This window comes from Delphinus delphis, chromosome 5, assembly GCF_949987515.2.
Source record: "Delphinus delphis chromosome 5, mDelDel1.2, whole genome shotgun sequence".
Taxonomy (NCBI): domain Eukaryota; kingdom Metazoa; phylum Chordata; class Mammalia; order Artiodactyla; family Delphinidae; genus Delphinus; species Delphinus delphis.
This window is the reverse complement of record NC_082687.1, coordinates 7,318,568-7,344,139: the sequence shown is the minus strand read 5'-3', so window position 1 is coordinate 7,344,139 and position 25,572 is coordinate 7,318,568. Positions and strand designations below refer to the sequence as shown.

The window sequence follows — 25,572 nt, the reverse complement described above, 5'->3', positions numbered from 1 at the left end:
TAAGTAAAATTTTCATATAACCTAATATTTTTACTAATGTCAGGGTAGATGTGTCAAAACTATTAAAACAGAAGTAAATGTCATTCTTTAGGCAATTGCTCAAACTTTCTCAAGAGCTTCTGTAAGTAGTTTCAATTTTAGAGAATTCTATTCCATGCCAGGAAGAAGCAATTTCTTGCTACCAGACAGTAAACGTAGAATCAGACTCTTTCATGCTGGGACAAGGTTATCCCACCCCTCACCCAATGAGCAGATCATTCTTGTCAAGTACAAGTCCCTTGTTATGTACCCAAGGACCAGGATCTTATGGATTTTAGAAAATTAATACTGCACATAAACCTTGTAACTCTTCCAGAGAGGTTTGAGGCAGCATCCTGAAATCAAACATTCTAATGTTTCTCAGCAAAACTTATAGTCACACTAAGGGGAAAAAAGCCTCCTGTCAGTTCAGTTCAAATTTACCCCAAAGGAGTTTTGACACTAACTCGGGGTTGGGGGGAGAGAAAATAAAAAACAAAAAACACCTTTTCGATTGATTTACCTTAGCCCTAGTTCTGTCCTCTAGCTACAGAGTAAGCCTAATACTCTTTTCAAATATGTGAAGGAAACAACCACGTCTCTATCCCCCAACCCTCCTTTTCTTCAGATGCCCCACCTGTAGTCCAACTGGAATGAAGATGGAATTATGACAGTCCCTACCTCAGGCTGACAGGAATTAGTATCATGAGACTTTCCCACTGGATATCTTGGCCAGAACGTGATACACATGCGACAAGGCAGTGTTATTTTCCTTCCTCTTCCCTGCTTCCAAGAACACGTGGAACACCAACTCTTTCCTTTCCTCTGGGAATTACAATGTTAATAGTGAGTCTCTCAAAAACCTATGTCAGTCTTTAACAATCTCTTCCTAACAAAAAACACCCAAACTCCCAAAGACCTCCTCTGTCTCTGATTTCAGTTCCTTTCTGAACATCTATTTTTAATTCATTTATGGCACACACAGTTACAGTAGAGTGAAATGCATATAGCAATTTAAATTACTAGTTTCCTGCACACATTTTTTTAAGTCATAATTCTTGGAAATGAGAACATGATTTCTTGTTCGCTGATCCTGACCTTTACCAGCTAAGAGTGACTGAAATTTCCTCATAAAACTTACAACTCTAAAGGCAAGAATACATGAGGCTTCCACTTTTGAAAGCAGCTTCAACAAGATCATGTAAAGCAAAATGCAAAGCAAATAATTTAAAGATAAATCAGATTAAACAATGGTGATCGGTGCTATTCTGAAAGAAGCTTGATGTGACAGGAACATCCTTCAGACCTCAGAAGATCAATGGGGAAAAAAAAAAAAAGACAAACAAGAACTACATGGAAAGCAGAAGTTATGGCTGAACAGAAATTTACCTTTATTTAGATTCTGATTCTTCGAAGAGCATCAGTTGTTAAGTTTGGTTTAAGCCATGCTTAAATAAAATGCATACAAAATATGATTATTTATAGCTCTTTTGACTGGAAAGCAGAAAATTCTGTGTTCTGTTTCACCATATTTGCTAACTTTATTCGGATGCAAAACCTTCTAAATGCAAATCATTTTGAAAGTGAATAAAATAATCTCCAAGTGATCTACCCCTGCCCTTTTTATCTATGAGCTCTGTGACGCTGCCTTCTCTTCAGTACATGTTCCTTTGTTGCCATTTGGCTTTCGTGGAGATTGCGAGCTATAACCCATGGCAGTCAGTTTCAGAGTCCTCACTCCAGTGGGCATCTCGTTTCTCTGCCACAAGTTTGATGAATTGAAAGTGACTAGCATAAAGCTTGAGTTTATCACTGATGTCCACCCATTTCACTTTTCCAGCATCATCTCCAGCTTCTAAGGTAAGGTTATCCATTATCTCACCTGGTTACCAAAGAAAAAACATCATCAAGAAAAAGTAATTTATTCATTTCTTTTTCAGCATAATTCTGTATCTTCAAGTATTGCTACTATAATAACCTTAAATCATCATTATATTAAGTGGCCAAGTGAATTAAAAACTAGAATATTCCAAATTTCCCAAATGCCCCTATTTTAACTAAGTTCCTAAATTTTAAGTGACGGTACCAGTAAGAAAGCTTTTCTCTTTAAAAAGTAAAAATATTACCCTTCAAAAAAAAAAAGAGAAAAAAAATAAACATGAAAACTCACATCAAAATTCCAGAAGGATTACAGATTTAAATGTTAAAAAAAAATGAAAGAAAACAATTATTGATGACTCACTTTAGAGTCTTAAGGTAAGTGTACTTTTCCAAGTATGACACCAAACCAGGAACCATAAAATAAAATATTCAGTGGGGGGATGAGGTGGTGGTGGGATGACCTGGGAGATTGGGATTGACATGTATACACTAATATGTGTAAAATAGAGAATAAGAACCTGCTGTATAAAAAATAAATAAAATAAAATTCAAAAAATATTTAGTTATATTTATAAATACATATATATTTATTAAAATATTTATAATTATCAAAAATTAAAAAGAAATGCTTTCAATCACTGTTGGCAATCTAAATGGCATGTTTCTGTAGGACAATTTGGCAATGTTTTTCAAGAGCTTTTAAAAAGCAAATGCTCTTTGATGAACATTCATTCAAAAAATATCAGAGTGCCTCTTATGCACCAGACTCTGCACTGGGGATACAATAAACAACCCAGCAATTCCACTTCAAAGGATTTATCCTAAGGAAATAAAAAGACAAGGCTACTGAAGTATTCAAGGCAACATTATTTATAACCAAAAAGAGAAAATGGGACATAACCGAACTTTCCATCTAGAGGGCACAGATTATTAAATAAATGATAAGACAGCTACACAATGCACTCCCATTAAAAGGGAAACCATTCTATAAATACTGATATGGAAATATGTCCATAATATATTTTTAAGTGAAAATTCAAGTAACAAAACAGAATGTACAGTGTGAGCTCATTTTATTTTAAAAACAACTATATAAAATCTGGAAAAAGATAAATCAAAACGCTAACAGTGGTATCTTTGGGAAATGAAATAACTGGTGCTTTAAAATTTTTTCCACTTTATGTCACCTATTTTCTAAATAACTCATTATAAACACTATATCCTTTATCTTTACAATGATTATCTTTAAAATAATAAAATAATAAAGCTGCTTCTTAAAAGAAAAGAATCAATTGAATATTTCAGCATAACAGGTTTCTAAATCCCAGTGCTAAAATGACAGCTCTTTGTGTATCTCACAGCAACTACAACATCCAATTTTCAATGGAGAACCAGAATTAAGAAGTAAACCTGAATCTAAAAGTTAAATTAAAATATCTGATTATCTAAATAACAGTGTCCTCTAACATGCTCTTTATCAGATCTAATAATGTCTGAAAAGCATCCTCCCCTTCTGGTCACCTAATAAATTACACAAAACAGAATTCTAAAAAGTTTAAAGTTTATAGTCTGACACATGAAGAGCTTGGAAATCATCACTCCTATCTTCACACACAAAAAATCTGAACAAACTGAAAATCAACAACTCTTTTTGGATCCATCAGAGAATTGAGGTCACAGGGCACAATGCCACCCTGAAAACTAGAGAGACAGGCAAATACAGAGAATCACAACTTACCAGGAACAGAATCCCACCTCTGGAGCTAACAAGTGGTAGAAACATTTAAAAGGTAACTGACTCATTTTTGGAAACTGATCTGTGAACTAGCTTGAGAGAGAAAATCTCCTGGAGGCACAGTCTTGGGGTGGGAGGGTCATATTTTTAGGAGTTTTATCTCAGGAATGCCACCAGGTTCTCAGAGTAAAGACAAGAAAAATCCCCACTTGCTTGCAGCAGGGAGAGGGGAAAAGTAACCATTCTGAAATTAGACAAAGCATTCTGCCCTTAAGGAAAATATTTCACCAGTCCTAACCAACCTGGGGGAAGGGAAATACCCAACTCTAGCCTCCTATCTCGCCTAAGGAGTGTGAGGGTGGAAGGAAGAAGCTGAGAAGCCGCAGTGAAGGTCACAGCCCAGGGGCCCAGGCTCACTGAAAAACTAAGCCCTAATCACTGAGTTCTCCTATGATTCTCCTCCAAAAGCCCACAAACCCCCTCCAAATCCCACAGCAATAGGGATTCCATAAAATAACAAGGGAGTGTAACTGAAAGAATTGCGTGGCACAGACCTTATTTAAGTAGTCTCTAGAGAAACCCAAAGACAACAGAAGAGACAAAAACAAAAACACCAGAGGAAATTTTAGCCTCTGACAGGTACAATTACAGCAAGTAAGTACAGCCTAACTCCTAGTCAACTAAACATAAGGCCTCACACTAAAGATCTATTTACCTCAGTCTCTTTTACTGGATACATCATGTTCACCTTTCAAAACAACTAGAAGGCATGCTACAAGGCAAAGAGCACAGTCTGAAGAGACAAAACATCAGAATGAGACTCAGATATAGCAGAGATTTGGAATTATCAGACCACAACTTTTTTTTTAAGTTCAGAGAGAAAATAGAACAGTGAAAACAGTGATTTGAACAACTCAAACACTATAAAATCAACCTCTAGTGGGTCAGTCATTGTTTTTTAACTCCAAAAATACGGAGCTAACAAATTTATCAGTACTTAAGTTGTAGAGACCTGCTTGTAAATTATATTTGCATACTTCTCCTTCTGAAATGTTTCTTTTAAGTTCTCAATACCAGGATGAATTATCCTAATACTTTGGTTAGAGTTGTTGTTTGGAAGTAATGAAATTGGTGCTGGGAGTTTTCCGAAGTTCAACAAGAATGTAAAAGTGACAGATCTTCTAGTTCCAGCCCATTTTGTAAGGAAAAAACTGAGTCCAAGAGAACATGTGATTTGCACAAGGTTATACTGAGACAGGAAGGGGGCAGGGCAAAACCTTTAAAAGAATGACAACTTTAGGGCACATAATTTTAGTCTATAAATTTAACCTTAATTTTATATGCTACCAATGGATTAAAGGATATTAGTTACTGGTAACACTTTTAAAGCTTTCTTCTACATATTCTTTTAATATAAACAATCTGCTTTCATACAAATATTATCCTATAACCGGTAGTTGATTGACTTAAAATGCTAAAATAGTCCAGATTTAACTGTGCCCCAGTAGTCTGCTTCACTTAAATTGGATCCTCTAATTCAGTTAGCTTAAAAAACATAAGTAAGATTACCTGTTTCATCATGGTAATTCACAGCTTCTGTCTCCATCCATGCGTTATCAGTGTTCCGAGGATCATCAACATAACCTTTATATATCTATTTTTAAAAGGAGACAGACCAAAAAAAAAGTGCAGGGTGAACAGGAATGGGTAGAGAAGAGCATGCTACCTTCATTAGAACCAGAAATATCCTGTTGCAAACAATGCACGTTTAATTAACATTAGTGAACTGTACACTTAAAAATGGTTAAGCTGGCAAATTATATGTTACGTGCTTTTTATCACAAAAAAAAAGAAATGTAAATATTACAGGACCTTTAATGTAGCATTCCATACACTTGTTTTACATTTCCCAGGGAGGGAATTCCCTGATGGTCCAGTGGTTAGGACTTGGTGCTTTCACTGCCAGAGCTCAGTTCAATCCCTGGTCGGGGAACTAAGTTCCCACAAGCCGCACAGCTCAGCCAAGAAAAAGTCGATGTGAAAATGAAATTAAGAAATTAAGAAAACAGGGACTTCCCTGGTGGTGCAGTGGTTAAGGCTCCACGCTTCCAATGCAGGGGGCCTGGGTTCAATCCCTGGTCAGGGAACTAGATCCCACATGCATGCTGCAACTAAGAGTTCACATGCCACAACTAAGGAGCCCGTGAGCCGCAACTAAGACCCAGCGCAACCAAATAAATAAATTTTTCTTAAAAAAAGAAATTAAGAAAACAATTCCATTTACAATAGCATCAAAAGAATAAAATATTTTTAAAAATAAATAAATAAATTTCCCAGGGAACAGTATTCTCAAGAACATTTTGAGGCAGCTTTAAAATTCATAAAACCCTCAATACCTCAGACTCTAATTTCAGAATTTAAGAATAGTCATATTTGGGCCACATGATTTTTTTTAAGAGTCTATAAGTATTTTTCTGTTTTAATAACTTCTGTGATTATAGTTTCAGACATGCAAAGATAGATTCTTCTAGTTAGAAATCTATAAATAAGGTTAGTAAAGACTAGTATTTAAGCTATTAATACATGAAAAGATTTGGATCCAGCCATCTACGACAAATGTGACCCGAAACCCAGACAGCATATTGATAGATAAATAATTAAGAAATCCTAATTCTAGAAAGAAAACAAAGCAATTCAAAGAAAAGCCAATAAAAAAGAAAAGAAAATCTACCCTTTTCCTTATTATTAGTGCACATATACCTTATAAAGTGATTTTTTTTAATCACAAAGGGTATGTAGACAAAACAGCCATGAGACTTAAATGGTTATGAACAAGAAAAACTCTGAACATAATTTTTAACATAATTTAAAATATATTATATACATATATATACATATATATATACATATATTTAAATATAAATGTCCTTTCAAAAAAGCTGAATTCATGCAAATTTTTTAAAAAAGAAAAGATTTTCCGTTAGATGGGTGAACTCAGTGTCACATTAGCTCACACCTAAAGAAAAATTAAGAGGAAAAAATGTATTATAGTAAATGATGTAACTGGCCTAAAGTTGGACTATAAAAATTTGAGTAGAAATCTATTTACAGTTAAGAGCTACAATTAATTTGTTTTTATGAACGTGTATTTCAAATATACAAGTATTTCACTTTATTCAGAAAATGATCTACCAGATTTCCAGGTGAACTTTAAGTAATTTTCATTAATCCCCAGGACTAAATTCTTCCTGGAAATCTTCATTTCTTACCACTAGATGTTCCTGGCTGAAGAGCTTGTGCAACTTTTCCTCTAATTCTCTCTTTTCAGCACCAGATTTCTGTAAGGAGTTGAGAGCTTCCTCACCAAATTCTCTTTTCAGTGTGGCACTAATCTTCTCTCCTGGATCCACCATCCCCTAAGAGTCACATTTTTGTTTAGAAAAAGTAATAAGCTTCAATTCAATCAATAGATATTTACTGAGTGATGCAGTGGACATATATTGCTCTATCTGCCCATAATCTTCTGTGATATGTTCTTCTCTAAATCATTTGTTTCTAGTAGAAGCAGCTTAGCAGCGTATCCCATATACTCAACCATAGTAATTAGTCCAAAGTTAGCCTACGGTCAACTGAGCCAGTCAGACTCCTTTCCTGGTATCTTCCAAAGTCAAGCTATGGAAGGAAGGGATGCAGGCAAGAAAGAATACAGCAAATTGATACTTTCCCCATTGGTCATTCCATTCCAGCCAAACTGACCTCCTCAGTGTTCCTAGGATATGCCAGACATATCCCAACCTTAAGGCCTTTGTACCTGCTATGACTTCTGCCCAAGATGCTTTCCCCAGATATCCATCCACGTGGTTCAGTCGTTCACCTCCTTCAGATCTTTACTCAAATGTCACCTTCTCAGGAGACCTTCTCTAACCACCCTATTGAAAATTGCAAACTCTCAAACACTTCCTAATCCCCTTCCTTGCTTTAGTTTTTCTTAATATTGATATTTATCACCTTCTAACATTACAGTAACTTGTTCATGTTATATTATCTGTCTCCCTCAGTGGAGTGTGAGCTCCAGGAAGACAAGGATGTTTGTTTATGTTGCTCTGCTGTATCCTCAATGTCTAAAATATTAGCTGACAAAAGGCAGATGCTCAAAATATACTGAGTAGATCAACGACTCTCAAAATTATATTAACGACAACAGTTCCCTGACTGATCAGAATTTCAAATGACAATAAAAATATAAGATCCTGTGATGATATCATTGTATTTTGCATTCAGCACTGAGTGGAGTTTGACTATTTGGCTCTTATAATTAGCCTAAGCTTTTGTAACAGTCAGCTACAACCTTCATTTTCATTCCATTTTACCCGACAAAGAAAAAAAGCCATTCCTGCAGATAGGAGAATGTGTATATAAAGAGTCATCCTCTCATCAAACTATCTCCATTTCACAATATGGCATAAAATATAAAACCCACTACTGAACACATACACATTTTTAAAAGCCCCTTGAAATACACTACTGACATGAACTCAGTAGAAGTATACTCTTCCTGATGATATTATGAAAACTCAAAAAACTACAAGGAACAGTAATAGTGTTATCTTTTTAAAAATACTAAAAATCTTACCTTGGGCTTGGAGTAGGTGTTGAGTTCTGAGATGAAACCCAATATTAGTGAGTACCTACTATACCAGGCTTTATATGCTATCTCTAATAATCCTGTGAAATATGTATGATTATTTTTAAAACAAAGGTCTGAACTCCATATCACTAGCTCAAAGTGCAAAGGTCAAAACACAAGCCCGGGTCTAACTCCAAAGTCCATGTTCTTTCCCAAAGGTCTTAGAATTAGACTCAGATTCTAACAGCTTTGTTGTATTATCCTACATTTGCCATTGACAATGATACTTCATTGCAAAAGAATCACTGGGGAGGAATGGAGAATAAATGAAGTAGAAAAGATCCATACACAATAACCTTGTAGTAAATAAAGCAACTAAAAAGAACTTACAACACTGATTTGACTTAATTTTAATGCTTACCCCTGGGATGGCCCATTCTCCACAGTCTTTCCTTTTTATTGCAACAAACTGTAAGATGTTTTTCCCAGAAATGGGATGGGTAATTTTATTTCCACTTCTGTCCCTTTTCCACCTATAACAGTAATGTAAGGTCATAACTGATTTAGAACAAAGACCAAGGTTCTATTTCAAGCTTAAGACAAAGCTATAAAGATATATTTTTCTTTATAACAGAGTATATATAAATTTACCTCAAATCAGCTAGTTTTGTAAAGAAATATTGTTTTGTATTAAAAATATTCTTTATTTAGCACTGTTACAAACCAAGACAAATGTCTACTTTCCATAAAGGATATTATAGTCTCCATAATAAAAATTCAAGATATAAACAGTTTTTACTACTTAAAGTAAGATTTATCAAAAAAAATTAAAAGCAGAACAGAATTTAAAAGAAGGGTCATAGGGTGGAATAGGGAGGGTGGGAGGGAGGGAGACGTAAGAGGGAAGAGATATGGGAACATATGTGTGTGTATAACTGATTCACTTTGTTATAAAGCAGAAAGTAACACACCATTGTAAAGCAATAATACTCCAATAAAGATGTAAAAAAAAAAAAAGAAGGGTCATAAAAGTTTTTTTTTTTAATCCAAGGATCCTTTTTAAGAATTTTAAGTAGTGAAAAAGATCTGTAATATTTGCTTTTAACAGTTTGCCCTACGTTTTCAGAAAAGCAGATTATATGATACAGGTTCAGCTGGTCTCAAGAAAAGTGCTTCTCAATCTTTATCCCCGCTTTTGATAAAAGAAGTCTCACACTATCCTTTAATTTAATTTTATATCTCAAATTGAATTGCATTTTTTTAAAGCATCGAGGCGACATTAATTTCAGAATGTGCTTTTTCTAACCACAGCCTCCTTCACAAAGATGTTGATAAATCTCCCCTTCTCCTTCCCTACACCCACCACATCTACTTCCTCCTGGCGAATTTTAAGAATAGTTTTAATAGTCCCTTAGGCAAAGATAAAGATTTTGAACTTCCAGTACTAAACCAAAAAAGAAAGCCTATGATCTAATCATCACTACGCATAAGACTCAATAAAATATACTAGTTTAGAAGACCTAAACAGACATTTCTCCAAAGAAGATATACAGATTGCCAACAAACACATGATACGATGCTCAACATCACTAATCATGAGAGAAGTGCAAATCAAAATTACAATGAGGTATCACCTCACACCGGTCAGAATGGCCATCATCAAAAAATCTACAAACAATAAATGCTGGAGAGGGTGTGGAGAAAAGGGAACCCTCTTGCACTGTTGGTGGGAATGTAAATTGATACAGTCACTATGGAGAACAGTAAGGAGGTTCCTTAAAAAACTAAAAATAGAACTAACTTATGACCCAGCAATTCCACTACTGGGCATATACCCTGAGAAAACCATAATTCAAAAAGAGTTATGTACCAAAATGTTCAATGCAGCTCTATTTACAATAGCCAGGACATCGAAGCAACCTAAGTGTCCATGGACAGATGAATGGATAAAGAAGATGTGGCACATATATACAATGGAATATTACTCAGCCATAAAGAGAAACGAAATTGAGTTATTTGTAGTGAGGTGGATGGACCCAGAGTCTGTCATACAGAGTGAAGTAAGTCAGAAAGAGAAAAACAAATACCATATGCTAACACATATATATGGAATGTAAAAAAAAAAAAAAAAAAAGTAGTTCTGACGAACCTAGGGGCAGGACAGATATAAAGATGCAGACGTAGAGAATGGACTTGAGGACACGGGGAGGGGTAAGGGTAAGCTGGGACGAAGTGAGAGAGTGGCATTGACATATATATACTACCAAATGTAAAACAGATAGCTGGTGGGAAGCAGCTGCATAGCACAGGGAGATCAGCTCAGTGCTTTGTGACCACCTAGAGCAGAGGGAGAGGGAGGGTGGGAGGGAGACGCAAGAGGGAGGGGATATGGGGATGTATGTATACGTATAGCTGATTCACTTTGTTATACAGCAGAAACTAAAACAACATTGTAAAGCAGTTATACTCCAATAAAGATGTTAAAAAATTTTTTTTGAATATAGTAGTTTAGATATGAGTGCCCAGATTTCTTTATATTGTGGCTGAATACCATATCTAACCCATAATTCCCCCCCCCCAAAAGAGTTCATAGTCTAGCAGTGGAGCTAGACATGTATGTGAATAAACTACAAGAGTGACAGCTTGATGAGTACAGTAAATAGAAATGAAAGAATAATTGGTATAAGAAGACAACATCTGTTTTTAAGGATGCCAGAGACAGGAAACAAAGTTATAAAATAAAATAATGTATTCAAGAAACTGAAAGTATATGTGGCAACATAAGCATCAGTGAGGGAAAGATAGATGGTGAGGCTGGAGAAGTATGCAAAGAATTCATCAAATTCATCTGCTTAGAGAGCCAGAGAATATTTTTTAAGCAGGGAAAAAGCCATTAGCAATTTGTATTTTAGAAAGCTCACTCACTTTGACAAAAGTTTGGAAGTTGGTTTGGAGGGAAGCAAGACTGGAGGCAAGAAAACCAGCCAGAAGACTGTTACCATGGTCCAGGTACAAGACGATGAGCACAGGACTGAAGGTAGAGACAGCGAACATGGAGAAAAGACAGATTTTATCTTTACTTTTTTCTTTTTTAGCCTTTACTTTTTAAAAGTCATTTATATAGCACTTATTATGGACCTGATACTGTTGTGCTTTAATGTATTTATCCACTTAAGTCTCAAAATCAGCCTATAAAGTAGCTGTATTATTGTGTTTATTTACAGATGTGGAAAATGAGGCGCAGAGAAGTAGATAACTTGCCTGAGGTTGCAGAGGAAAAAAGTTGTGTAAACCAAGATTTGAACCCAGGCAATCTGGTTCCAGAATCTGCACTCTTAATCACTACACTATTTTACTTAAATTAAACAAACAGAATTTACACTAATTAGGTAAGAGGAGGGATAAGGTGGCAAATGATGGCTCTGTCCACTCAGAAACGTTTACTAGCACCTACTACACCTCATGTGCAAGGAGCTGGGAAAACGAAGACTAACACAGAGCCTCTGCTGCTCAGGCAGCCAGCCAGCCGGCCAGTCATGGCTAGAGCCCTGGGAAGAGAAGCTGAATACAGAGAGATGCTGCTGGGCAAAAAGGCAGGACCATGCAGATGATGAAAAGCTTGCATATCACATTTACATTCTCAGATTTTATCCTCAATGGACTCATTTAAGGATTTTAAACAGAGTAGTTTCTTGTTATGTTTCTGTTAGTACCAAATACATTGTCACTAAATTTAAAACAAAATTTCTTGATACAACAGAAATAATATATCATTTTAACTAGTGAACCTCATTAACATTTATTAAATGCTAATGATATTCCTATGTATGATTCATATTCCCTCCCTACTTCTGATGGTCCACACCTTCCTGTTTCTAACCAAACAGGAAAGAAAATCATACCGCCATTAACTTTTTTTTTTTTGCGGTACGCGGGCCTCTCACTGCTGTGGCCTCTCCTGTTACAGTCTGTATTTATCCAATTACTCAGCTCTTTGCTACTGAAGTATGTTTTAGTTCTTACCTGGTTATGATGGGATCTGCAGCATGATTGGGGCCCCATCGCCCCAAAAGCCCCCGGCCAACCAGTCCTGTCCGTCCTGCAGGATTTCTGGGGAAAAAAACCCATAAAATCAATTGAATGTGCTCATCTTTTTTAACACAACTTGATATGGCCCAAAACAAGGTAGTAAGAGCAATAAGAAGGAAATAATATCTCTACACAAATCGAGTAGCACTATTACATATTTGACACTCAAAGTACAGATTTCCTTATAGTGTTATTTAACTCTTCTTTCGTGCTTGTCTTAAGTTTTGGGCTTGATCCAGGAGGAGGATCTCATTTCTATAGTTGTTCTACAATATAAGAATTTGTTTCAGTTTTCACCTATACTTCAAAATTCAAACTAGAATCTTACTGGACTCAAATCTGGAAGAATGAAATGCTCTGCACCTAATCATCGTCTACCTCTGCGACAGCAATGCTTTATCACTGAGGACACCCACACTTCACTTTCTCAACATCCTCTTTTCCCACTCCACTCTCCTACAACCTATCTCACTCAAATAGTTTTGGTTACATTTTAAAGTCCATTTTTTCACAGTGGGTTCTACTAGATTTTTATTATCAGTAATAGATATTTTGTAGCATATAATGAGATAGAAGTATTTAATATTTCAAGATTTAAAATATACCAAATTCAATTTTTTATAACAATTTTATAAAAATGCCAACTACTATTTAACCTAATGCCACACCCAATGTTCAAAAGTCTGTCAGATAAACATAGCAACACTCATGCCTGAGTGATTTTCTTCCAGTTTCTTCCAATATTCCTTAAATGTTCAACTTCCATTATGTAAAATCAAATGCCCTAATCTGCAATCTTACCTATTTAATGTTATATCTTTGATCCTCCCAGTATGTGAAAGTAAATAAACAACCTGTCAAATTTTCTTTTTCAGCCATCTCTTTTTATTCTGGTCTTCCCTGTGACTTTTATTAAAGTTGAGTGAATCTTTATATTGTTTTATACTAGACTTAGAAATATTTCAGCAAGACTTGCAAATAAAAACAGAAAGACAAGACACCTGGCCAGGTGATGATAATTCTACTTTTCAAATTCAGGAGGAGGGGCAGGGTGGTCAGCAGCTATGTTTTATTCCATGTAACCATACACCCCTGAATACAAAGGATCAAAGCCAATATTAAGAGAGATAATGTTAGTTTTTATAGATGACCAAGCCTGTTACTTATAAACTAGAAGCTGTAGAAAAGACACATAGATTATCCTATAGCCTGAGCAGCAGAGAAACTTGTTTGCAGAAAAAGAAAACCAAAGGCAACATATAAAAAAAAGCAGACATAAAGCAGAGAGACAGTTCTAATGGATTTCCAACTCCACCCTTTCCTAAAGTTAGCTGCATTTCTGCTCTGGGCTTGAGATGATCCTATAGCCCTGTGGTAAACTTCACTTTTTCACTCAAGCAAGCTAGAGTTGGTTTCCATTAGTCAGAGAGTCTTGACTAAAACAACAGGCTATCTTGCCTTTGCTGACTGTCCTTTTATATATGTGCATGTCTTTTAATATATTTTACCCAGAAAAGAATCTGAGGAGTAAGTCAAATGCAAGGAGAGTTTGACTTGAAAAGGTTCAATAACATAGAAAGGCAAGTAAGTAATGAACAAAGAAAGAATTTAGCAAGAAAGACCAGGCTGGGGTGAGAGGAGCTCTACTATCTCCAAGTCTTAGAAGAACTAAAATTATTTTAGTTTTTGCAACATTTTTACGAGGTAATAAGCATGATTACCAAATCTGTGATCCTTTTTTTGTTTTATTTGAGGCATGCTAATTTTTACATTTCTTCCTAACTTGTATAACGTCTTCTTAAGGAAAATGGAAAATTTTGGAGTTGTGTAGAAAAATCATTTTTAGAAGTACAAAAAGAGGGACTTCCCTGGCGGTCCAGTGGTTAAGACTCTGTGCTTCCACTGCAGGGGGCACAGGTTAGATCCCTGGTTGGGGAACTAACATCCCACATCCCACTCACATGCTGTGCAGCACGGCCAAAAAAAAATTAAAAATAAAAAAAGTACAAAAAGATACGTGATGTTAAATTGTTGGGTTATTTTTATTTTTACTCTTATATATTTGGACAAATTCTTACTTTAAGGTATTATCTCATTTTATAAATAACTACTGAAATACAGTTTTTAATCCTTTCCTTCTCTGTTAATCTATTCAATTACAGTTGACCCTTGATCAATGCTCCCGTATAAACTTATAGTCGGCCCTCTGTATACACGGTCCCCCTGTATCCGTGGTTCCACATCCAGGGATTCAACCACACTCAGACGGTGTAATTCTGTAATATTTACTATTGAAAAAAAATCCATGTATAAGTGGGTCTGTGTAGTTCAACCCCTGTTTTGTTCAAGAGTCAACTGTAATTATTTCTACTTCAAGGTAAGGTTACAAGAAGATGCATTCAAACCCTGTCTCTACCACTCACTCACTGTGTGCAAACAACTTAACATTCTCCCTCCTTACCTGTAAATGGAACTAAAAATATCCACCCGCAGGGTTATTGTGGTGATTTAATTAGATCACATACATAAATTCTTTCATACAATGTCTGGTATATACAAGCACTCAATAAACATTAATTATACTGATAAAATAAAATGTATATTTTAACGCAGGACAAGAAAATTTAAACATAAAATTTTCTGTGTCCATCTGGGCCTCCACCCTCCTTCCTTAATGTGCAGTGTGCATCTGCACTGCACATTAACCAGACCTCCTCAAAGATGGGAGTGCCTGCTTGACCATAAAAATCCACTTTTTTCCCCTTTATTCTGACACTAGCAATGTAGCTTCTTAAAAGAATGGCATTCTCTCCCAACTCTGAAACATGGCATGGTGACTTGCTGCTTGCTTTGTATGTGCTCACCTGGACTATGTATCTTCGGTGAACTTTATGTGAAATATCGGTATGTCATTTTAGTGTACAATCCTTTGTCTCGAAAATGTATATGACTGTATCTTCGAACAGGTGGAACAGTTCTCAGAGCTTTCTGAGAGTCTGTCTTCCGGGTTATAATCCTCAGTTCGTTTGAATAAAATTCCCTTCATTCTTCTTACCTTGATTGTTAATTGAATTTTCGTTGACAGTATTTTCTACCTTTTAAAGACCCATTATTGTAAGATGTTCCATCCCCAGTACCTACCTAGGTCTTCCATTTTCTATCTCATACAGGCCATTCTGGCTCTTTCTCTCAACATGCCCATCCTTTTCATTAAACTTCGGCGAAAAGCTGCTTTCACTGTAATGAGAATACCAATGCAAAATAAGAAATAATGACCCAACACTACCAACAGCTTAATAATGCCAGTCAGTTATTTATAAAAGCAGTATCCTTGAAACTAAATTTTTAGTTACAACTTTAGTTAGTTTTCATTTACAAATTCATCAACTCCTTCAAAACAGTTTCTGGAAAAAGAAGATCTGTTTAACCAAAACACCTGTAAGACAAGGATATGTGTTGTAACCCCTCTGGGAAGGACTAACGGCAGACACACTGGAGCTCCTCCCACATACTACAAGAAAGTCTATGTTACTATTAGCAAAGTGGAATTGGCCGTGGGCACAATATGGCAATTAATGGTCCCTATAGTTCTAAAACTAAGATTCCTTCTGATATTTTGTCGTTTCTACTGTTTCAAGGTAATTTTAATGTCTTCAAATGTACACTGATTAATACTTTGATCAAAGTAAACCCACAAAACATGAATTCACCCACAAACTTCATAATAACCATGATGTAGATTAAAATAGATATAATATGCTGGAAATGTTCCAGATCTGATCTGGACATAGCTCTGGATTACAGAGTTATATACATATAAAATCTTACTGAGCTACACCTGCATACTTAAGAAATGTATACTTTACTGCATGTATGTCATACTCAAAAAAAAAATTTTTAAGCTATAAATAAACTACTTTCCTCCCCATTATGAAATCGCTGACATAGCTGCACTGACGGTGAATATGTATATAGCACTGGACAGTTCACGGGCAGCTCTGACATAAGTTTCACTTTTTTTCTTGCTTTAATTCCAATAAGCAAGAGAATAGATATATTTGTGCTCTGTTTTGGAAATAATTTCCAACTTGAATGATCCAGACATTTTCTCAAGACTTCTAACCATTCTTCCATTGAACGCACATGTAAAAATAATTAAATGGTAAAAATCATGAAATTATAAAACCAACTTATAATGCTCTTGGGACTCTAGAAATGCACCATTATATGTGGAATCTAAAAAAAAATGGTACAAATGAACTTATTTACAAAACAGAAATAGAGTCACAGATGTAGAAAACAAACTTACGGTTACCGGGGGGAAAGGAGGCAGGGGGATAAATTGGGAGACTGGGATTGACATATACACACCACTATATATAAAATAGGTAACTAATAAGGACCTACTGTATAACACAGGGAACTCTACTCAATACTCTGTAATGACCTATATGGGAAAAGAATCTAAAAAAGAGTGGATACATGTACATGTATAACTGATTCACTTTCCTGTACACCTGAAATTAACACAACATTGTAAATAACTATACTTCAGTAAAAATAAAAGAAGAAACTAAATAAATATTGAATACTAGTTAATGAAATACTTGTTGAAGTATATAGGGGGAGATGTACTGATACACCAAAAAAACAAGATGGGGTCTTCCCTGGTGGCGCAGAGGTTGAGAGTCCGCCTGCCGATGCAGGGGACACGGGTTTGTGCCCCGGTCCGGGAAGATCCCACATGCCACGGAGCGGCTGGGCCCGTGAGCCATGGCCGCTGAGCCTGCGCGTCCAGAGCCTGTGCTCCGCAACGGGAGAGGCCACAGCGGTGAGAGGCCCACGTCCCACAAAGAAAAAAAAAAAAAAAAAAAAAAAAGAAAGGAGGAGGGATAGATGGATATATATGTGATAAAATAAGTGTAATAAAATGTTGATAAAAGAATCAAAGTGGTGGATTTATGAGTGTTCCCCATAAAGTTCTTTCAAATTTTCTGTATGTTAGAAATGTTTCATAATAAAATTTTAGATAAATAAAGGGAGCCATCTTCTGGGGGAAAAAAAGCGTGACTCTAGGTATAATTGAAGCATTAACGCTAGTAATAAAGCTTGATTTAGACAGTGACACAAATTTAACTTTTAAAACACAAATTGAATGAAAAATAAGAAGATGTATTGTCTTTCTCTGTTTACACTGTATAGCACCCCTGCCAACATCATTAATTTTAATTGTACATAATGTGTTTGTATAATATATGTGTAAACATGTACATCCTCTAAAATGAGGGAAATGGAACTCATTTACAGCTAATAATTTCTCCACAAGTTAGCTTCTTGATTAATTAATAATCCAAGTACTATCACAAACACACCTTTGGATTAAATAAGGAAACTGTGGGTAGAAATCAAGTCACAGCAATAAGTGACCTGGTAAAGTTTAACAACCTAATGAACTAATATGGATCAATCCAACTAGCAAAAGTTCTTATTTAACTGACTAAATAAGGCCTTGAGAGGACGATCATTTGTAATAAATTTACCCATTAAATCAAACTTATAAAATGTTCCAAAACTAGGGCAGCAGTTTAGCAGAGTAGTTAAGGGCATGAAATCTGAAGTCAGACCGAGCTCAAGTCCAAGCTATACCATCTACTAGCTACATGACCGACCATATGCAAAGGACAAACTTTCTGTGCTTCCATTTTTTGTGTGTTTTTATTTCTCTATAAAGTAGAAATAACAACCCTGTCTGCCTTCCAGAATAGTTATAAGAATAAAATAAAATAATGGTTATAAAACATTTAGTACAGTGCCTAGCTCACAGCACATTTTACAACTCTATCATTATATTTATCAAAAGAAACATAAATATAAAACATGAATCAACACAGCACTTCTCTGAATTTAGTCAAAACATTTTTGCTTGACTTTTTTTTTTTCCTCTTTCTCTCTCCGTTTTCTATCCCTTTTCTATCTTCTCACACTGGTCTAATTTTATCATCATCCTGTTCTTAGTAATCTGGAAGAAGTTTCTGAAAAATATTCACTATTCAAATACAAGTCTATTTTGTGGAAAATAACCACAAAAGGTGTTATTGATAACCCAAACAAAAGAAATAAAAACAGAGACCACCACTTATCATTTCATAAAGTAAAAAACTCCACAACAAAATAGACTTACCTATTTGGAAAGATCACCGTAAAACCCCCAAAAGAATAAACAAAAATGAACTGAATAGCTTTGGCAAGAATTCAAGCAAATGTGAGGGACTTCCTTGGTGGTCCAGTGAGTAACACTCCGTGCTCCCAAGGCAGGGGGCCTGGGTTCAATCCCTGGTCGGGGAACTAGATCCCACATGCATGCCGCAACTAAGAAGCCCGCCTGCCACAACTAAGAGCCCGTATGCCGCAACTAAGAGCCCATGTGCCACAACTAAGACCTGGCAGAGCCAAAATAAATAAATAAATAAATATTTTAAAAAAAGAATTCAAGCAAATATGGAAACTGAGTTATAATAAAGTCAAGCACTGGATAAAAACTATTTTTCAACCATAAAATGATAATTTACAAATACAACCATTACCTTCTCCAAAAGTCTTACACCCGGCTAACACCAACTAATTTACTCACCTGATCTGAGGATCTGCCCACCGAGGTCCAGCCAAGACAGAGACTGCAGTGTATTCCACAGGATTATAGTCTTGCCACTCAACAAGCCAGCCTACCTTTTCATTAGGAACCTGGCTGCGTTGAACTTTTGAACCTGGGTAAGGAGATGTCCGAGCCTTGTTGTGGGAATTCTCTTTGGTACCATCAGAACCAGACATCATGTTGGAGTTAAGATGAAATCCACAGGATGAAAATGAGTTACTGGGAGGAAAAAGAAAAATGTTTTATATAAGTACAAAATTAATTAATTAAAGAACCTAATTCACAGACCACAAAATAGAACTTTTCAAAGACTTAAAAATCAGAAAATTCTAATTTGATGCATATTAGTGTAAAGATCCAACATCTGTGACTGATTATTTTCAAATATAAAAATATTGCTAGGGGGCTTCCCTGGTGGCGCAGTGGTTGAGAATCTGCCTGCCAATGCGGGGACACGGGTTTGAGCCCTGGTCTGGGAAAATCCCACATGCTGCGGAGCAACTAAGCCCGTGCACCACAGCTACTGAGCCTGCGCATCTGGAGCCTGTGCTCTGCAACAAGAGAAGACCGCGACAGTGAGAGGCCCGTGTACCGCGATGAAGAGTGGCCCCCGCTCAACGCAACTAGAGAAAGCCCTCGCACAGAAACTAAGACCCAACACAGCCAAAAATAAATAAATAAATAAATTTATTTAAAAAAAAAAAAAAAAATATATATATATATATTGTTAGGGACTTCCCTGGTGGTCCAGTGGCCAAGACACTGTACTCTCAATGCACTGGGCGTGGGTTCAATCCCTGGTTGGGGAACTAGATCCCACATGCATGCTGCAGCTAAGAAGCCTGCATGCCGCAACTAAGAAGCCTGCATGCCTCAACTAAAGATCCTGCATGCCACAACTAAGATCCCACACACAGCAACAAAGATCCCGAGTGCCGCAACTAAGTCCCAGTGCAGCCAAAATAAATAAATAAATATTTTTTTAAAATATTGCTAAATCTTATTAATTGAAACCTACTCACTGAATTTATTTTCATTGAGAAAAAGGGACAGAAGTTTACTTTTGTTAGCACAAATGTTGGGGAAGATAAGTTTGTTATAAAAATTCAACCACAAAAACAAATGTAAAGGAAGACTCTTAGGTCTACACGAAGGAATCAATTTTATAAAATAGTTTACGGTCTAACATACATGTGTAAAAAATGTATGGCAAAAATAGCACAAAAGAATAACAGGAAATGGAAATATACTGTTGTAGGATTCTTACATTATACACAAAGTAATGTAATATTACTTGAAGTCAGACTGTGATAAATGTACAAATTACAAACTTTAGAGTAAAATAAGAGGTGTAGAGCTGAAATAACTAGATAGTATATACAAAAAAAGAGAAAACAAAAAACTGAACCTTTACCTCACAGCCTACACAAAAATTTTTCATTTCTCTTCCTAAGAATTTAAATGCCTTCTCATTATTCTTAGAGATTAAAATTCCTAATGACCCTAAATTAGGATATTTAATATGATAAAGGGGATTCTGAGAACATGGTAAACTGATGACAGCTCCATTCCCCTGCTCTCACAATACTGTAACAATTTGCCCTTCCTGAGACAAATGGTGGATGGGACAAACACCAACTTTATGGGGTGGTGAAATAAGTCAAATTCATGTGCCTCTTGATATCTATAGTGAGAAGCACAGAGCAATCATTTCTGAGGTATTCCCTACAAGAATATATGACCTGAGTCTAGACATGAGGAAATATATAACACACCCACATTAAAGGATAACTTACAGAATAAAGGTCCATACTCTTTAAATCACTAAGGTCATGAAAGATAAATGTCCAGATAGAGACATGAAAACTAAGTGCAATCAATGATGAATATACTTATATCCTTCAACTCAGTAATTTCATTCCTGGTAATCTATCCCATAAAAATGAAATAACCAGGCTTCCCTGGTGGCGCAGTGGTTGAGAGTCCGCCTGCCGATGCAGGGGACGCGGGTTCGTGCCCTGGTCCGGGAAGATCCCACATGCCGCGGAACGGCTGGGCCCGTGAGCCATAGCCGCTGGGCCTGCGCGTCCAGAGCCTGTGCTCCGCAACGGGAGAGGCCGCAACGGTGAGAGGCCCGCGTACCGCAAAAAAACAAAACAAAAAAACAACCCAATTTAAAAAAATGGGTGGAGGATCCGAATATTTTTCCAAAGAAGACACAGAAATGGCCAACAGAACATGAAAATATGTTCAACACTGCTAATCATCATGGAAATGCAAATCAAAACCACAATGAGATATCACCTTACACCTGTCAGAATGGCTATTATCAAAAAGACAACAAATAACAAGTGTTGGTGAGGATGCAGAGAAAAGGGAATGCTTGTGCGCTGCTAATGGGAATGTAAATTGGTGCAGCCACTACGGAAAACAATATGGAGATTCCTCAAAAAAATTAAAAATAGAACTACCATATGATCCAGCAATTCCACTCCAGGGTATTTATCTGAAGAAACCAAAAACACTAATTAGAAAAGATACACACACCCCCATTTTCACAGCAGTATTATTTATAATAGCCAAGATATGGAAGCAGCCTAAGTGCCCATCAAAAGATGGATAAAGATGTCTCTCTCTCTCTCTCTCTCTCCCACTCACACACACACACACACACACACACACACACACACACACACACACACAGTGGAATATTACTCAGCTATAAAAAAGGAATGAAATCTTTCCATTTGTGACAACACGGTTGGACTCAGAGTATTATGCTAAGTGAAGTGTCACACAGAGAAAAGAGAAAGACAAATACTGTCTTTCCACTTATATGTGGAATCTAAAACACAAAACAAATAAACAAACATAACAAAACAGAAACAGAGTCATAGATACATAGAACGAACAGGTGGTTGCCAGACGAGAGGGTGGTAGGGGAAGGAAAGAAGTGGAAAAGGGAGAAGATTAATTGAGGTGCAAACTTCCAGGTACAAAATAAATGAGTCACAAGTATGAAATGTAAGATGTGGGGAATAACTATGTTATCTTTGTATGGTGACATAAGGTAACTAGACTTACTCTGGTTATCAAGTTAAAATGTATGGAAATATCAAATCACTATGTTGTGTAACAGGAACTAACATAGTGTGGTAGGTCAATTATACTTCAAAGACAAACTCATAGAAAAAGCGATCAGATTTGTGGTAATGAGGCAGGGGGGACGGGGCTAGAGGGCAAACTGGATGAAGGTGGTCAGAAGGTACACACAAACTTCCAGTCATAAGACAAAAATGTACTTGGGATATAATGTACAACGTGATAAATATAATTAACACTGCTATATGTTATATAAATATATGAGTGGTTAAGAGAGTAAATCCTAAAGTTCTCATCACAAGGAGAATTTTTTTTTCTATTTGTTTAATTTTGTATTTATCTGTGATGATGGATGTTCACTAAACATGTTGTGACAATCATTTCATGATGTATTTCAAATATTTATGCTGTACACATTAATCTTATACAGTACTGTATATCCATTTTATCTCAATAAAACTGAAGGGAAGTATTATGAAAATAAATTTTATATTATAGGTATATAAGTATATAGATTTGGTTATAATCTAAGTCTTCAAACAAGGAATTAATCAAATTTGTTTTTATTATATTTCTATTACATTTTATTTATAACTACATTATTCAGCAAACTTCACTTTTATACCTTCACAGTCAAATCAGTGGGGATAATTTTAGCAAAAGTATTAGAAGCCTTCATCAAAATTTCCCCAAGACCTCCCTTACTCCTTTGATATTCAAACCATTCTTGCTTGAAACACTATCTTTCCATCGGTTTTGTCAACTTTTTTTTTTTTTAACAAGAGCATTATGTCTTTTATTTTCCATGTACCTGTCCCTGTGTGAATCGAGGAAAGGACTACCTGCCTTTCTTTTTTTGAATAGACTATTTTTTAAAGCGGTTTCAGGTTCACAGCAAAACTGTGCAGAAAACACAGAGCTCCCATGTACCCCCAGTCTCCCCACCACACACACATAAAGCACTCCCCATACCAACATGCCCCACCAGAGAATTACATTGGAAGTAAGTGGGCCCAAATATCCTAAGTGAGCAGTGGGACGTAACCATGGAAATCAGCCCTCCTCCCTCCCTACCCTACAAACAAAAAGTCGGTATTAGTTGTTTGTCCCCAGGATAAAACCAAAATTTAAAGAAAATGAAGGACTAGAACCTCTATTGTGAATTAGGTATTAGAGAACACAGCAGAAATTTAGGCTTAATATCCCCGTAATTCACACTGAGGAAATAAAGTTAGGGCAGCTATGTTCAGCGGGGAAGCTGCTACACAAGTGTAAAGTCTGGAACGGGAAGGGGGAGGTTTCCAGCCAGTCCACCTGCTGCCACCTGCTCACACACCCTCAGCCGAAATCGTCAGGTCTAGGTGCACTGGTACCTGGGGGCAATATTCAATCAGTGCTCCTGTTTACAGAAAACAATGCCTATTATCTACATTAATCAAAATATAAATAACTAGCATCCGCCAGATGTTTGAGAAAAAAACAAGGAAAAGGGACCAAAAAGGAACAGAACCAGTGACCCAGAAGGGTCAGACAATTCAGGAAACAGAAAATAATTTTTATTCTAATTATTATTTTTACAGATTCAAAGGACTTTTATAGCCATAAAATAAGAAAAGGATATTAAAGAGAGCAATTGGGGGAAAAAGTTCTTGTCAAAATTTACGATTCAATAGAAGAGATGACAATGCACAGGACAGCAGTCTGAACTAGTAATCTAGAAGATAAATTTGAGGAAAATCTCTAAGAACTTCATACAAACAGACAAACCAATGGAAAATTAAAGAAAAAGAGAAACAGAGGCACTACCCAGAAAGTCCAAAAGCTATCACTGGAGTTCTGGGGGTGGGGAAAAAGGACAGGACAGAAGAAAAAATGGGGGAAAAAACAAATAGAAGAAAATTTCCTCGTGCCGAAAGTAAACATGACATGAGAAGCAAAAATATAAATAAACAAGAAACAAACAAACAAAAACTCCTAGAGGCAGCCTCATAAAACTTGTTTATTACTCCGCGCCTACCATGGGCATGGTACCTAGGACATCGTGTTTAGAAACCAGAAGAAGAGAGGAATAAAAGGAGGAGGCAGCGTGAGCTACCATAAATGCCTGAATTTATCCAAGGCAAATTTTTTTAAAAAGGTAACTAATAAATATATTATCTACACTGAAATGGAGAAGTGGAGGAGAGCAATGACGACTTATATTTTTCCTTTTACAGCATTTATACGGTTAGCATCTTTAAACTACGTGCATGTGCTAATTTTAACAATAATGTTTTAAGTATTAACCAAAAAAAAAAACACCAAAAAAACAAAAAAATGGCACGGAACAACACCACACCCAAACATGTGCTATTTAAACTCTCTGGGGACAAGAATGTTAGTGACTCATGGAGGATGGCAAAGTTCGAGTATCATAAGAAAGGTCACTACCGCTTGTTTTTCTCAAAAGGCAGGTAAAACATTTTAGAGCCTTTTAAAAAACGTGTATATGGCCGTAAAGAGCTGGGACCCAAGCAAAGCCTACTGAAGCCGCCCGACCAGAAGCTGCTTCCCCCTCACAACACAAGGACTCGGGACAAGAAGCCAGAACTAGAAGAGGGAATACCTGCACGCCGCGATGCTGCAACGGCCCAACGACTTGAGAGTCACTGAGGCCAAGGCCACAGACAGAGACACGGTGGCTAAAGTCTTCCCCAGGAAGCGTCCGGCCATCAGCAGCCCGCGGGAAGATGTGCGGAGCGGGGTCGCTGTTAGCTTGGGCCGCAGCCTCCGGCCTCCCCACACCCCTGGGCCCCGGGTATCCAGCAGGCACTAGGACCGGGCGGCCCTCGGGTTCCGGAGCGGGAGCAGCCAGTTTTATCTCATCAACACACAGGACCAAACGCCCTCCCCAAGCAACGGCCCAGCTCGACACGCCGCCCAGGGGACGCCCAAGCGGCCAGCGCCAGCAGTCGGGAAAAGAGCCAACCGGGCCGTGACGTTCCCGGTGCGCGACGGCACTTTACGACAGCGCCGCAAAGCGAAGACGGCGCAGGCTTCGTAGAGCCGGCTTCGCTCAGCTTGTCGTCCTTGCTGAGCTGTGTTTGGGACCGGGTTAGGGAGGCTGCTGGGCAAGCGCTGAGAAAGCCGGAAAGTGAAAGGAGCCGAAGAATTGGAAAGGGAAAGAAAGAAAGAGGGTTGAGAGAAGTGTGTCGTCCTGGCTGTTCCGGCAGGAAGGGGTTACAGGCGGCTGATGTAGTGAGCCACGCGTGTCCCAGCCATATCTGAGTTATGCGTGGTTGCAGGGAAAGGAGGGAGGTGAGAGACTTGCAATCCCCGCATCCGAGGCTTTTCTCTTCCTTTTCTACCAAGTTGTTCGCTGCAATGGGTAAAAGCCGTAACCCACGGAGGAGTAAACCAGTTGTGAGATAGACACAGAGCCTGGAAGAGAAACCGAGGGTTAAGACGCGAGATACCTGCAGAGGCAAA

General features: G+C 37.1%; 1 protein-coding gene across 1 annotated transcript; it reads right to left on the bottom strand.

Moving 5' to 3' along the window:
• Positions 1-1,335: 1,335 nt before the first annotated feature.
• Positions 1,336-25,070, bottom strand: NUDT9 (nudix hydrolase 9). Its single transcript, XM_060011953.1, has 8 exons — positions 24,710-25,070; positions 18,982-19,221; positions 15,492-15,587; positions 12,285-12,371; positions 8,683-8,794; positions 6,904-7,050; positions 5,204-5,288; positions 1,336-1,900 (listed from the first exon to the last, which is right to left on the bottom strand). The coding sequence occupies exons 1-8, from the start codon at positions 24,814-24,816 to the stop codon at positions 1,722-1,724; spliced, it is 1,053 nt and encodes a 350-aa protein (XP_059867936.1). The 5' UTR covers positions 24,817-25,070; the 3' UTR covers positions 1,336-1,721.
• Between the last annotated feature and the right edge of the window lie 502 nt (positions 25,071-25,572).